The 14,161-nt window shown below is 45.5% G+C and overlaps 1 protein-coding gene and 1 long non-coding RNA gene across 2 annotated transcripts in view; one reads left to right on the forward strand and one right to left on the reverse strand.

Annotated features, from left to right (window-relative positions):
• The window catches only part of LOC119458338 (uncharacterized), a 110,618-nt gene extending 106,775 nt beyond the window's left edge, over nt 1-3,843 (forward strand). The window contains exon 4 of the mRNA XM_049671098.1: nt 3,555-3,843. Within this exon, the coding sequence (XP_049527055.1) occupies nt 3,555-3,799 (245 nt within the window). The 3' untranslated portion in view covers nt 3,800-3,843. The remainder of the gene's footprint in view (nt 1-3,554) is intronic.
• The window catches only part of LOC125946912 (uncharacterized), a 37,208-nt gene extending 28,900 nt beyond the window's left edge, over nt 1-8,308 (reverse strand). Inside the window, exons 1-2 of the long non-coding RNA XR_007467984.1 lie at nt 7,831-8,308; nt 6,910-7,087 (exon numbers count right to left, since the gene is read on the reverse strand). This is a non-coding gene — a long non-coding RNA (uncharacterized LOC125946912). The remainder of the gene's footprint in view (nt 1-6,909; nt 7,088-7,830) is intronic.
• Between the last annotated feature and the right edge of the window lie 5,853 nt (nt 8,309-14,161).

Consider the following 14,161-nt stretch of genomic DNA (forward strand, 5'->3'; position numbering starts at 1 on the left):
TTACCTGTATGGACGCCCCTTCACAGTTGTCACCGACCACCACTCATTGTGTTGGCTTGTAAATCTTCGTGACCCTTGTGGCCGCCTTGCGCGCTGGGCGCTCCGACTGCAAGAATACAGCTTCAGCGTCTCTTATAAGAGTGGTCGACGACACGCTGACGCGGACTGCCTCTCGCGTATGCCACTTAGCACTACGGACTGTGACGCCGACGACTTCGATCACCTTGTGGCTTCTCTGTCACCGCGTTTTCCAGACTTCGACTGTTTCAAAGCCGAGCAGCGAAAGGACGCTAAATTAACACCGCTCTTCACCGCTACGACTACCCCTACTAAAGCACACGATTTCTGCGTGCGTGATGGACTCCTGTACAAGAAGAACTTTTCCGGCACAGGCGCACGTTTTCTTCTAGTGGTGCCGGAGAGCCTTCGCATAGCGATCCTGAGTGCTATGCACGACGACCCTACGTCTGGCCATTTAGGTTCGGCGAGGACACTCTACCGGATTCAGGAACGATTTTATTGGCCTGGAATGCGACACTCTGTTGAAACGTATGTGGCCAGCTGCATGCAGTGTCAGCGCCACAAACGTCCATCTACAGGTCCAGCCGGTCTCCTGCAGCCGATCCCGCCTCCAAGCACGCCTTTCCAACAAGTGGGCATTGACTTCGTGGGCCCTTTGCCGAAATCAGCCAAAGGAAATCGTTGGATAGTTGTTTGCGTCGACTACCTCACACGCTACTGCGAGACGGCGGCCGTGCCCTCCGCAACTGCCAATGACGTTTCAACATTCCTGCTGAAATATGTCATCCTGCGACATGGTCCGCCTCGCGTGATCATCAGCGACCGTGGACGACAATTCACAGCGGATGTCGTGGAGGAGCTGCTTCGTATGTGTGAATCCCACTTGCGTCACTCGACACCGTACCATCCACAAACGAATGGGCTCACGGAGCGCACCAACCGAACAATTGTAAACATGATATCTATGTATGTTTCATCCGACCAGAAGAACTGGGATGACGTACTGCCTTTTATCACGTACGCGTTCAACACCGCCAAACATGAGACTACCGGGTATAGCCCTTTCTTCCTGCTGTACGCACGGCCACCCCGGTACACAATCGACACTGTTTTCCCTTTCCACAGTCACGAAAATCCCACTATCGCCGAGACTCTCTGCCTTGCCGAAGAAGCTCGTCGTATCGCTCGTTTGCGCACTTTGGCATCGCAGGACAGATCAAAAGCACGCTACGACATTCGCCACCGTCCGGTAATCTATCGCCCGGGTGATTTAGTCTGGCTGTGGACTCCAGTACGGAAACGCGGGTTATGCCAAAAGCTTTTGGCCACCTACGATGGCCCGTTTGTGATTCTTAACAGACTGACGGAAGTCACCTATAACATAGCTCGCCTCATGGCGAGTGGTAGAAGAGCTGCCAAGACCCAAGTGGCCCATGTGGCCCGCTTGAAACTCTTCACTTCAAGACAAATGGATTGACTCGCCCGCCGGGCTTCGTCTGCGACGGGAGGAATGTTACGCGTGAGGAAAACGAGGACCGGTGAACGTGCTTGCGGTCCCGGGTTGGAAAAGAGAAAGAGGACGACGCTGAGTGCATCAACCAGCCAGCCGCTCTTGCGCTCACCTTCGCGACCTAAAATAAACGGTCCCCTTCATCTGTAAGGTTTACAAACGGTTTCTCCTTTGCGCGTAACAATATATATATATATATATATATATATATATATATATATATATATATATATATATAGCGTTCCTAGTTGAAGGACACAATAGACGTAAAGCATTGATGGGGAACTGGCGCCCATGTTGTCTACCTTTATTCTAACTTCACTCTCCTCTTCTCCTCAATCCAGGTTCCTGCGCTTTTTCATCCTCTATCGGAAGGTTCATTCCGCTTCACCCTTCCAGGTTTCTTTAGCTAACCCCTCCTGGCGTTGTACTTGAAAACGTTTCCAATCAGAGCACATTAAACCGAGCCACGTTTACCAATTTACCAAACAGTCTTCAATATGCCTTTCTAAGGGGCTGTCTTTGTCACAGAGTAAGGACCATAAGATTTGGCACTGGATTATCTTACTCTTTTCCTAACTAGAACGAGGTCGGTGACTTGAATGTCTGGATGTTGAAGTTGAAGTTAAAGTTTATTTCTTTCTTTGTTACAGAAAGAGGAACAAGAGCTAAACGCCATGTGGCCTGACAGAGGCTCTTGCTCCTAAGCGCGTTCGGCAAGCAAATAGAACACAAAAAACGAGTGAGTGCAATGTAGAAAATACAAATAAACAAGATAGATTTATACAATTATTACATGAATATACATTCTATGCTTAAAAAACAAAATATTGGTATGTACTTTCCCATTACAGTGCGGATAGAGATACATATACAGTGCATAACAAAATGTTAGTGCAATGGCATTTTATTTATAATGAATTTGACAATGTAGGAGAAAGGTTTTTATACATTGTTTAAAATGGGGTGCATAAAAATCAGGTTTATGTTCAACGATGTTAAGTAGCTTAGGTACTTGATAGTTTAGATCCTGCCGTTTATAGTTAGTACGCGTGAAAGGTGTTCTGATTTGATTGCGTAATGGGTATCGATGAGGAGAAATGGGTAGGCTGACAACATGTAGTTTGTGCTTTTTTATATGTAAGAGTAATCTATAATAGAAAACTTGATTTGCTCGGATCAATGAATGTTTGGTAAACAGATTGTGTGTGGGTAAGTCTCGGAGCCTGCCATGGTAGTTTTCAAAAATTCGGACTACTAGTTTTTTCAGGTTTATTAACTGGTTATAGTTTTTTGCTGTCGTTGTTCCCCATATCAAGGCACAATAAGTTAGCTTCGAGTAAAAAAGGGCATAATACATTGCTTTTTAGGCATAAGGGTTTTAGATCACCAATTTTATACATACAGCCTACTAGTTTACTAAGGTCATTGCTCAGCTTGTTGACATGATTGGCCCAGGCGAGGTTCTCCGGAAACCATACTCCCAAAAACTTTTGCGTTGTTATTTGTTTAATCCTCTTTGCTTGAAATAGAACATTAATATTAATATTCAATGGTTTATTTAGTGATTTAAATATTATAAATTTAGTTTTGTTGACATTCAATTGAAGTTTCTTTATGTACAGCCATTTAGATAATGAATTCAAGTAATCATTCATTTCTTTTTTTATGCATTGCAGGGAAGAATTTGAAAAGAAAAGATTAGTATCATCCGCGTATATTATGATATTAGGTGAGGAAGAAATGCATGGAAGGTCATTAATATAAAGGTTAAATAATACAGGACCAAGTATGGATCCCTGTGGTACGCCAGTCTGTAATTTGAGAACTGAAGAAGTCGCCTGATTGAATGAAACACACTGGTAACGATCTGTTAAGTAACTCCTCATCAGATCTAATGCCGTACCACGTATACCGTAATCATAAAGTTTGCACAGAAGCATAACATGAGATACACTGTCAAACGCATTACGCAGGTCCAGAAATTAACCTAGCGTGTATAAACGTTTTTCAATATTCGCAGATGGTCGCAGATGTCAGCGATTTTCTTCTACACAGCGTGATTTTATGACACAGAGCTCCACAACAACTTCTCACAGACCAGGGCCGGACATTCCTATCAAAGGTTATGGCAGACATAGTGTAGTCCTGTGCAACGAGGTACGAGCTATCCACGTCATACCATTCGCAAACAAATGGCCTCACGGAGCGTCTCAATCGCACTTTCACAGACATGTTCCCAAAATATGTCTCTTCAGACCACACTGATTGGAATCTCGCTCTACCGTTTGTCACGTTTGCTTATAGTTCGTCGCGACATGACACAGCCGGTTATTCCCCATTGTTTCTTCGGTTCGGCCGAGAACGAGCACTGCCCCTCGACACAACCCTCCCTGTTCACACGGCACCGACCAGTGAAATGCACTTGACACCATCGCCAGTGCTCCCCACGCAAGGGAATTTGCCCGTGACCGCCTTCTGAACTCCTAAGAGAGTCAAAGGCGGTTGTACGACCGGCGACACCAAGACGGGCACTTCCCGCCTGCGCAATTCCCGCCTGGTTCGCATGGTCTCCGTCGCGTTAGGTCGGCCTGCCATAAACACTGCTGTCTTGCTACACAGGCCCATACCGAGTGCTTCGTGCCGTGACTCCCGTCACCTACGAGATCGCCCCTGACGCCCCATCACCCTCCCAATGATGACATTTAGACGCTACGACACGTCGCTTCTGCCGCCGGTGGATTATGCTACACGCTTGTTGTATTTGGTTGCTTTAACGAGGCGCACGGGCGCCATCAGTCAAGAAAAAAGGACGAAGAACGAACTGGGCTCGCGCTGTGAATCCAACCGGTTAGCGCTGCAACCGCTGTTGTAAATATAACCTGTAAATAGTTGCTCGTCTAATTGACTCGTGCTTCGCGTAACAATATCTTCAGTGCATTGGACAACTTGGACGCGTCCTAAGGTGTCTCCACTTTGTGAAACGACCGGGCACGGGTATTGGTTGGAGACCACCATTGATGTGGCCGCAGAGGTAACAGTGAGGATTGCAAAAGGGAGAAAAATGCCTTTGCGTTGAGCGAACACGTCAGATGGCGTAAATATTACAGCTGTGTCTAGTTCGGCAGCACATGGCTGAGCAACAAGCACCGATGTTTCCGGGGGTGTGTTTATGATGGCCTCAACGGGTAGTTTGCTCATACTGATACAAGCGCAGGCCGATGGTGAGCCACAGAGTTGTGAAAGTCCCACCGATGACGGCCTTTTGACATGACCGAAAATCTAATTCTAGGATGAGGTCATGAGAGCAGGAGTGTAACACGAAAAACTCGATCTATAGAACGTCTTGGAGGACGACACAGACAGTGCACATGGCTGAGGGACGAATTCGCTGCGCGCTAGTAGTGGAGTACGGTGTCCACGAATAAAATATTGTACGTTGTACAGCTTCGTCTGGTCGTCCCTTTTGTTATGGGTGTTTACGTCTTCATACGACGAGACCCAATCTTCCACGTCGTGTTATCCGGTACCGCTGAAAACGGTCAGGTCTCGCTGGCGGGGTACACAAGCGCAATTATGACAGGGGCTGCCGCAGTGGGCTCGGGCTGCGCGATGGTGGTGTCGGTCATGGTGTTGGAGGACGGGGTGGGCAATGCCTGTCTACGGAGCTCCAGGATAAGGTGGGAGATCCCAGCACTTCCACCAAATGTACTGAGGTTTATTATAAAAATGATAACTGCTGGAAGGCACCGTATTGTGTTAGCCAGCTAGCAACAAAGGCTCTCACGCAAATCACGGCACAGACCTTCTTCCTCAACGCGCCACGGACAACACAGCTATGCGTGCATCTGCGTCATTAAACACTCGTACAAATCCATCACGCATCAGCCGGCCAAGCACGCATTTTTTAAAGACGATAGTCTTTCTTGGGTAACCTAAACGCGAAAAACTCTGTCTGTCTGTCACTCGACTCAACCACCCGGCCAAAACTAAGCTTTAGGAGAGGAAGTGCCGTGAGAGAAAGAAAGAGAGGCAGACAGCGAGCGAGAGTAATAAGTACATACATCAAATAAACTTTCTTGGCGAGGCGCGATTCAAGCCCGGGTACTCACGGTCCGAAGGCGAGCGTCATAACCACTAGTTTATACACCCAGGCTTGTAGAACATGTATTTATGGGAATCATATGATTGCGTTGTACCAACGATTGTAACAGAACTTACTATGGGCTAGAGAAAGAGAGAGAGATTTAAAGAAAGTGAGAGAGAAAGAAAGAGAAACAGATAGAGAGAAGGAGAGAGACAGAAAGAAGTGAAAAATGAAACGCTGTAAATAAAAAAAAATAACGCGTTAGAAATGGTGTCGAAAAGACGCCATGTGTTAAAAACAAGCCGACTGAAGCAGCGGCTCTGTAGCCGGCTTTAAGCCAACAGTAATAAAATGTCCCAAAAGATGACGCGAGAGCAGGGCGAGCGCGGGAAATTTGAATTGAATTCAGCAAAACCTCTATTGCATCCATCATGTGAGGAGTGAGAGGCGAGGGGAAGAGCGTGAGGGATGGGAGGGAGGAGAAGAGAGGGTGCTACGTATCAGGGGCGGCAGAAGACTATCGTCTTTCGACGTCATTTACAGCGAAGCAAGCAGATATGCGGCCAATTTTTTGTCACCCATCAGCTTCGTGGCGTTGTCTGCTTGCTTTAGCGCAGTGGGCAAGTGAAGTAGTATCCTTATGGAGGGCTTGCCGCGCTTATCCCAGCCTGCGTTCGCATTTCGCGGTGGGGTTCTAGCGGTCGTGATGGAGTTCGTAAAGACGCTGTGGATATCCAAAAAAGGCACTGTCCTTGTATGTGTCGGCTATCAGATATTGAGCCTGCACCTGTGCAATGTGAATAGCCCCGCCTCCCCCCAGCGAGTTAGCGGCAGCAACAATTCAAATTTCCAAGTGCCGCTGTGAATGAGTGCGTGTACTAAAGTAAATATTTTATAAAGTTGAAATCTGTAAAAAGGCTTTTCGATATAATAGGGTAGTGTAAATTGAATCTAATCGGATATTCGAATACATTTGGCGCATATTTTGTTTTTCAGCAGCGGAAGACATCCAGTGATTATATTGTTTTTGCCGAATGTGGCGCTGGACTGAGGACAACATTCTTGCACGGGTAAAAAAAAAAAACCTGATGTGAATAACTGTCACAAGAAAGACGTAATAAGGAACGAGGTTCTTTCACATTAAGTATAAGAAGTTATTATAAAAATGCAAAACTGCGCTGTAGCACGCCGTCTGTAATGTCCTACACAGTCTCGTAGCTTTCCCTGCACTGAGAAAATTTTTTTTGACACTGCATAAACATGTAATGTTCAATAACATCAAGCTTCTTACCTTGCCCCTGTTTGCAGGGGCAGTGCTCAGAGTAGATGGCACCTCTGATCTGTTCTGCCGAGCACAATTGTAGAAATGTAGCCAATGGTCGGCAGGTACTGGATGACTGCTGTTTCAGGCAACACAGATTTTTTTGGCACTCCTCACTGCTCATGCAAGCTTCGCCTACCGCTTTAGTCTGAAAATACCGAAAAAAAAACGGTATATATCGTTACTCTGGTAATACAAATTTAAGGCTTTATTCATATGTGGCATTTCTTACGGCAGCTTTTCCGCACGAAGGGCACGGCAGCATGTACGAAAGCCTTCAGTGGTCAAGCCGAAGACCACGACAGCAGCACGAAGACCGCGACAGCAGCACACACGGGTCCCGCTTGCATTGCCCGTGTAGTCAGCTGGCGGTCAACTCTGTCTTTATCACACCACTCGAAAGGCATGAAAACGCTCGACGGGTAGCTGACCAATGCAACATTGGACAAAGTGGCCGCAATAACGCAGATTTAAACGTCATCTTGCGTCATCGTACCTGTGGTGGCGGCTATCACAGAAATTAACTACACCTACAATTTCGCACTCTCCTCAGTGCTCTGTCACCCCGTGCCCCTGGTGTGTCCACTACCGGGAGTAGGTACCTGCGTACTTGACTTACTTCTGCCGTGGTTGGATTTCCATTATGGCGAAACGCAATACCGGCGAAACGCAATGTGTACCGTGCTTTGACTGCATGGTAAGGTGCGGATAACGTAGGAAATAATTAAAGTGCATGTCGTTTTGCACATAGTAAAGCCTTGCGGCCCCGAATTCTATGATTGAACCGAATTGGTGAAGCGATGCGAGTGTTTGACAAGCAGATATCGCTCATCAACCGGGCGTTCCAATAGCGAGTTAAGCAGATTTTTTTAGTAACATGGAAGAACTTACGAAATTCGCTTGGATCTTTTGTCCCACCGGACCCAACTACTCTACGGTCATACAGGGATGGATCTTCCGTAGATACAGCGCTGCACGTTACACTCTTCGTGTTAACAATAAAAGAAGGAGCAGCGCAGCTGTGATCTCTCTAGGAGAACGCATATTGGAAACCTTGCCTGCCGTAGAATACGCCGCTCTGTACATAATGTCCATAGGGTTTCAGGTATGTAGAAACTATGCCAGACAACGTGAAAAGAATAAGGAAGGTTTCCACCGCATATTGCGCGTAACGACGGGGGCACACATTACCGGCCATGAAGAAAATTTATGAAAGAGCCACGTCTGCAATTTATAATGCGAGACCGCTTACGTCGCACCATATATCGGACACACGTATTTAAAATCCTGCACAGAACAGGAATAGAAAAATGCTCGAAAGCCTATTGTTTAAAAAAAGGAATTGTTGCCGGAGCATATGTGAATTCACATAGCGGCACAGCCTGCGTCTTGAAGAAAACATATGCGAGTGCGCACGTAAGCTGTTCAGAATGCTCGACAGTATATCTCATACTGCCTCTTAAAATTATATTGATGACCGCTCTACAAACACGCTACTATTTCTGATGCAAACCTGAGTCACGGCAACTAAAGACTGGAAAGCCGAACAATGCGGGTAACACGGTGCGATAGTATTAGGTGAAACAGCTAAAGCATCTAGAACGTTGCCACGATAACATTGGATAAAAAGTTGAGCTATTGTAGAATGATTTAAACGCATACATTCCACTATAGACAGATGTCAAACCCAAACTATTTTTTGCTCAAGTTGCTGTTGCCGTTTTGCGAAAACGGTTTATTTCAGGTTTAACCACGGAGCAAAAGAGATGCAGTTAGAACTAGTTTTAACACAAACCTTATCGAACTAGTTTGACCCGGTCTACGTTCGTTTGTATGATATAAGAATTGTTACATGGAAACCCCATACATTTATTTTTTCGCAAAAACTTGAAGGCGCTTCTCAAGTGCCTGCAAAAAAAAAAAACGGGAGCACGCGTTTTTTTAACCGGGTGAACACACTGAAAATAGGACAGCTTTTGCTTTGTTTCCATTTATTTCTAATGAATTCAAAGCGCACCACGTGCTGAGACTTTGGAGAACACTATATACCTGATCAGTGAAACTGGGAATTCTGTGTACGGAATAGCAGTGTTGTCTCATCTGCGTATAAGACATATTGTGACTTATTTCTAATATTTGTTAGGTCATTATTATAAAAATTAAACAGTAAGGTACCTAAAATGCTCCCTTGGGGAAGTCCGCGTTTACGAGTTTGCCCAAGGATAAATGACCATTTATTTCTACGCTTTCCATACGACCCCGGAGATGCTATAAGATCTAATGGTAAACCGCGAACACCGTAAAACTGTAATTTATTTAGTAAAATATTTAGCTTGATTCAGACGATCAAACGCCCTGGAAAAGATTATGCAAATCCATATTACTGATAGCGTTCGTCCAACGCTGTAAGTGCCGTAGCAGTGCGTCGCTAGCTTTCAACTCCACTTGAATTTGAACTTGTAGAAAGCCATGTCCTCGTTGCAGGTACTTCGAAATGCTCGTTTTTTTTTTTTTTGCAAATGAAGCTTCTTCTGTTGCGTAATCTTTTCGACCTGAAGCTGTTGGCGATGATTGCGAAATTCTAATGGAACAGTCTCTGCGTAACTGTTCGCTTTAACTGATATGTTGAAATTTTGATTGAATTTCAACAGCAGCAAAGCAAGCGCTTGTGTAGTTTTAAGCATATTCATGAGTTGCGCTTAACAACTTGAGCCAATGCTTCGCTGCGCTCATCGTAAATTGAGGAGGAAATTGACGTGGATTGGCAACGTACAGTATGATGTACTTGCAAAGAAGGCAAAATGTTAGCATTTGTTTGCAGACTGAAATAGAAATGTGGCACTAAAACACGCCAAAAGTTTTTCAGTGTACGCAGGTCAGCCCAATGCGCTCTGTCCTCAATTTTCCTGCCTCGATAGCTCTGAAATGTTTGAGTTATGTTCACTCTATTCTTGGTATTGATTACATTTTTTGAGTGAAGCTGTCGACACTATAAGCAGAGTTGCGCATATTTTATTAAAGACGTGATCATACCTGTATTTACCCGCAAGTCAAAACAGTTGGGAGTATATGGCAAAATTGAAGTTTTTCTAAGGTGCTCCGTGAGGCTACATTGTTATATTGACTCATTTGTGTTCAATGGAAATTACAGGTTTCTCATATGGATAACACCCACATTAACGAATCTCCAACAAATGCACGCGCTCAAGAAAATAAAGAAAAAGGAGTTCAGCATATAGCCGGAAAAAAAATATATATAAGAGGTAGTGACCACGCACACACGTTAGAGATTCGCGCAAACGAGAGTCTGCACCATTCGTATTGTTAAAGGTGAATCGTGCAATCAAGCTAGACGGGATATGAACGCTCGTTTGCCGCATACGATTGCATTACTCCAATTCTTGCAGTAGTATGCAAGGCGCTGATACTGTTCTGTTTCGTTTTCGCCTTTGGACAAGACCACCCACTCTTGCAGGTATATTTATTTCATTTTTTAAAACAAAACCAGCTGAAATGTAATTTAAATATTCTGAACGTCATAAATACGAGAGTTCCAACGCAGAAACATGCGCAAGAGCAAGGTCTATTCAGCTAAATGGGAAGGTTATGAAATGATAGCATGATTACTGGGAGCGTGAGTTACTTTTGAGCTACTGTCGGTCAGCCTTATACGCAATATAGGTTTTGCGACCCGTTTACGTACGTATGATTCTGAAGCTGAGAACCACAAGCTGCTAAATATGTGCAAACCTTTGTATATTCCTAAATCCTTGGCTTTTGTGTTATTGATATTTAAAGAATACTGTTGCAAAGGTAATAAGCACAGAATAAAAGGCAAAAGCAGACGCACGTTTTAAATAATACTCAGCAGTACTAGTTTAATGGTTTGTTCATTTCCCAATGTATTTGTTTTAATACGCAAATTTTTGAAGTTGTGTATAATTTTCTCATAGACATGTACAAAATAGCATGCTAATTCATATCACAATGAAAGTGTATTTCTGTTATGCGTTTCTTGGTTATATTTCCGTGAAAGATTGAAGCCCAGGTAAAGCATCACCTGTGGCCAATAAATTAAGCGTCTTTTACGTCTATTAAGTACCAAATGCCCGTAGCGGCGAACGCGGTGAAGGCATCTTGAACCAAATGTACTTTTAAATTTATGATGTAGAAAATATAAATATCCTCGCTTATGGGTTTGATGCGCTATTAAAAACCGCGGTCATTTTCCCCCTGCCGAGTATAAAGAAAGACGTGCATATAAGCAGCTCTGAAGAAATCGCTCTATCTGAAGGACGTATAGTCGAAAGCAGCACTAAAATATGTATGCGAATACGTTACCCCTGAATAGGTGTTGCGGACAAAATAATTAGGCTAAATACATCTTGGCCATGAAGCTGCATCTCAGTGTTCGTGAAATGTACACAACGTCCGTTTCACGAGTTATTTCACGCAGCTACCCTTCTTCCAAGTGCCTTGAAGAACACATGACAGAAAAGACAAACTTTCAGCTGGTAAAACGACCTGATTTGAGAGAATGTGTGTAACCGTTCCAGTGTCATAGCATTATCATTAAATAGCGAATCTTCTGCCAACTAGATCCAAGGAGAAATGCACACGGGCTAAGAAGTATAAAATCTACACGTTCGCATATCCGGCTGCATGGAAACTGCAGTTTTGTAATCTAAGGGATCGATGGCTTTTAGCAAGCTTCTCCCCAAAATACGTCTAGATATTTCATATGCAGCCCCTCCGATTGCCAAGAAAGAAATATACTTAAAATTTACTTTAAAGGGTTTTACGTGCCAAACCACAATATGCCTACGGGGTATGGCGTAGCGGAAGCCTCCGAAATAATTTTGACCTCTTGGAGTTGTTTAACGTGCACCTAAATCAAAGTACAGGAAGGTTTTTATATGGTAACTACACCTGCTCTAAAATCATTTGCAAAACGTAAAACGAAGGAAAACTGGCAGCAACCAATACGGTGACTGATATGATTGTGTATTAGTCGCCGGCGATGTAGACGTCATGTGGAGCATATTTCCACTTGGAGCTTGGTTTGCGTCCTTCGTCGTTGGCCTCATTTACATCGCGGTGCCTGGTCGATCAAAAAATCACACTACGGCTTTATTTCCTCTTACCATCGGACTTAGATTAGTTTCAAAGTTCTAGAGGGTAACAGGCTTTGTAAATTATATATATTCAAAATGAAAACAGTTTTATTTCACATCGCTTCAGAAACATTATTTACTTCTCAGGAACTACCTCAGCAATGCATTGCTTAGTAAAACACAGGCTCCCTACTTACCTAATCCGGCCGCACAGGGACAGTGCTCAATGTAGCAGCCACCTTTCAGCTGGTGTACTGAACACCGTTCTCTTCGGTTCGCCAATGGCTGGCAGCTACCGGACGATTGCACTCGGAGGCAACATAGCTGTATTTGACACTCGTCGGTGTTCATGCAGGCCTTGCCTTGTAGCTTATGCTGTAATAACAGCAACAAAATTAACAAACGCGTATTTCTTTTTACTGTGAGCATATAAATTTTAGCCATCTGTAATATGTGGAATTCCGCACGAACGCTCCTTGGCGTGCTCAATATGATGGCATGAGCTTGACCCATGAGGAGTCAAACACAAGGGGCGCAAACGTCAGCACACACTACACTTAGTGGGACTTACCCAGGCAGCACGTGCATTCTCCAATGCAGCTACTTGTTACAAGCAGGCCGTAAGTGTGGCATTTACGGTGAAGGAGCCATATGGTATAAATATATGTATATTACTTACATGCACGCGTGTGTCCCTTGGTATCCTTCCCATCAGTATATTCTGTGTGGATAGAGGCACAAATCTTCCCTAGACGCCCTGTAGTTTCGTTCTCTGTGTGAACGAAAATGAGAAAAAACACCACAGCTTTGGTTCCTCTAGTAGTAAGCATACTGAGAATTCAGCGTGCTGTCTAGTCGGCAGCTGTGTATCTAAAAATGTTTCAGCAAGAGACGAAAAAAATAAATAGCCTTCTTCTTAACGAGAAAAGAATGAGCATGGATGCCACATTGATGCCACGGCGTTACGGGGCCCTGGCGCGAGCGCGGAGGGGGGCCTTCACGACGGGTGACGGCGGCGTAGGTCATCGCTTCCGGCTGGGGTTGCGGCAATTCGGGAAGTCCGAGCGTTTGCTGGATTTCCTCCCGCACGATATCGGCGATGGAAGCAACTTGAGGCTGCGACGACGGTAGCAACTTCTGCAGCTCTTCGCGTACTATCGCCCTGATGGTGTCTCGTAGGTCGTCGGAGAGTCCTTGGACTTCGGCGTACTGTGGCGTCGAACGGCGATTGTATGGCCGGTTGCGCATGTCCAGTGCTTTCTCGATCGTCGTAGCCTCCGAGAGAAAGTCTTGGACTGTCGTTGGTGGATTCCGCACCAGTCCGGTGAATAGCTCCTGCTTAACTCCCCGCATGAGCAAGCGAACTTTCTTGTCTTCTGGCATAGCGGGGTCGGCGTGCCGGAATAATCGAGTCATTTCTTCAGTGTACATACCGATGCTCTCATTCGGGAGCTGTACACGGTTTTCCAGCAAGGCTGCAGCTCTTTCTTTGCGGACGACGCTCGTGAAGGTGTCCAGGAATGCGGCTCGGAAGAGGTCCCAGGTTGTTAGTGCACGCTCCCTACTCTCGAACCAGGTTCTGGCGCCGTCTTCAAGCGAGAAGTAAACATGGCGCAGCTTGTCGTCGCCGTCCCACTTGTTGAACGTAGCGACCCGGTCGTATGCCTCCAGCCAGCTTTCGGGGTCTTCACATGGCGAACCGCGGAAAGTCGGCGGCTCCCTGGGTTGATGCATTACGATTGCAGATGTCGGCGCAGAGGCTGTCATGGTAGCTGCTGCCGAGGTTGTGACTTTGGTCCTCTTGGTCCTCTTGGTCTTGTCGGGTAGGGGTTCGTACTCCGGTGGCAGGTTCAATAGCCTACGGCTAGCTCGCTGGTCGGGGTAGGCGTCGACGTCTTCTGGACGATTTCGGCTTGGCTCACGGCTGGATGGGGGAGTCCGGTATAAGGACATGCCCAGCACCTCCACCAGATGTCACGTAGTAGTGACAGTGAACAAAACAGTCGTAAAACTGTGTATGACAAAACTTATTCTTTATTGGGCGAACCTGTGCCCACAAAAGCAAGCTGCGCTCGAAGCACAACGAAAGCGGCGAACACAGTCGGCGA

This window comes from Dermacentor silvarum, chromosome 7, assembly GCF_013339745.2.
Source record: "Dermacentor silvarum isolate Dsil-2018 chromosome 7, BIME_Dsil_1.4, whole genome shotgun sequence".
Taxonomy (NCBI): domain Eukaryota; kingdom Metazoa; phylum Arthropoda; class Arachnida; order Ixodida; family Ixodidae; genus Dermacentor; species Dermacentor silvarum.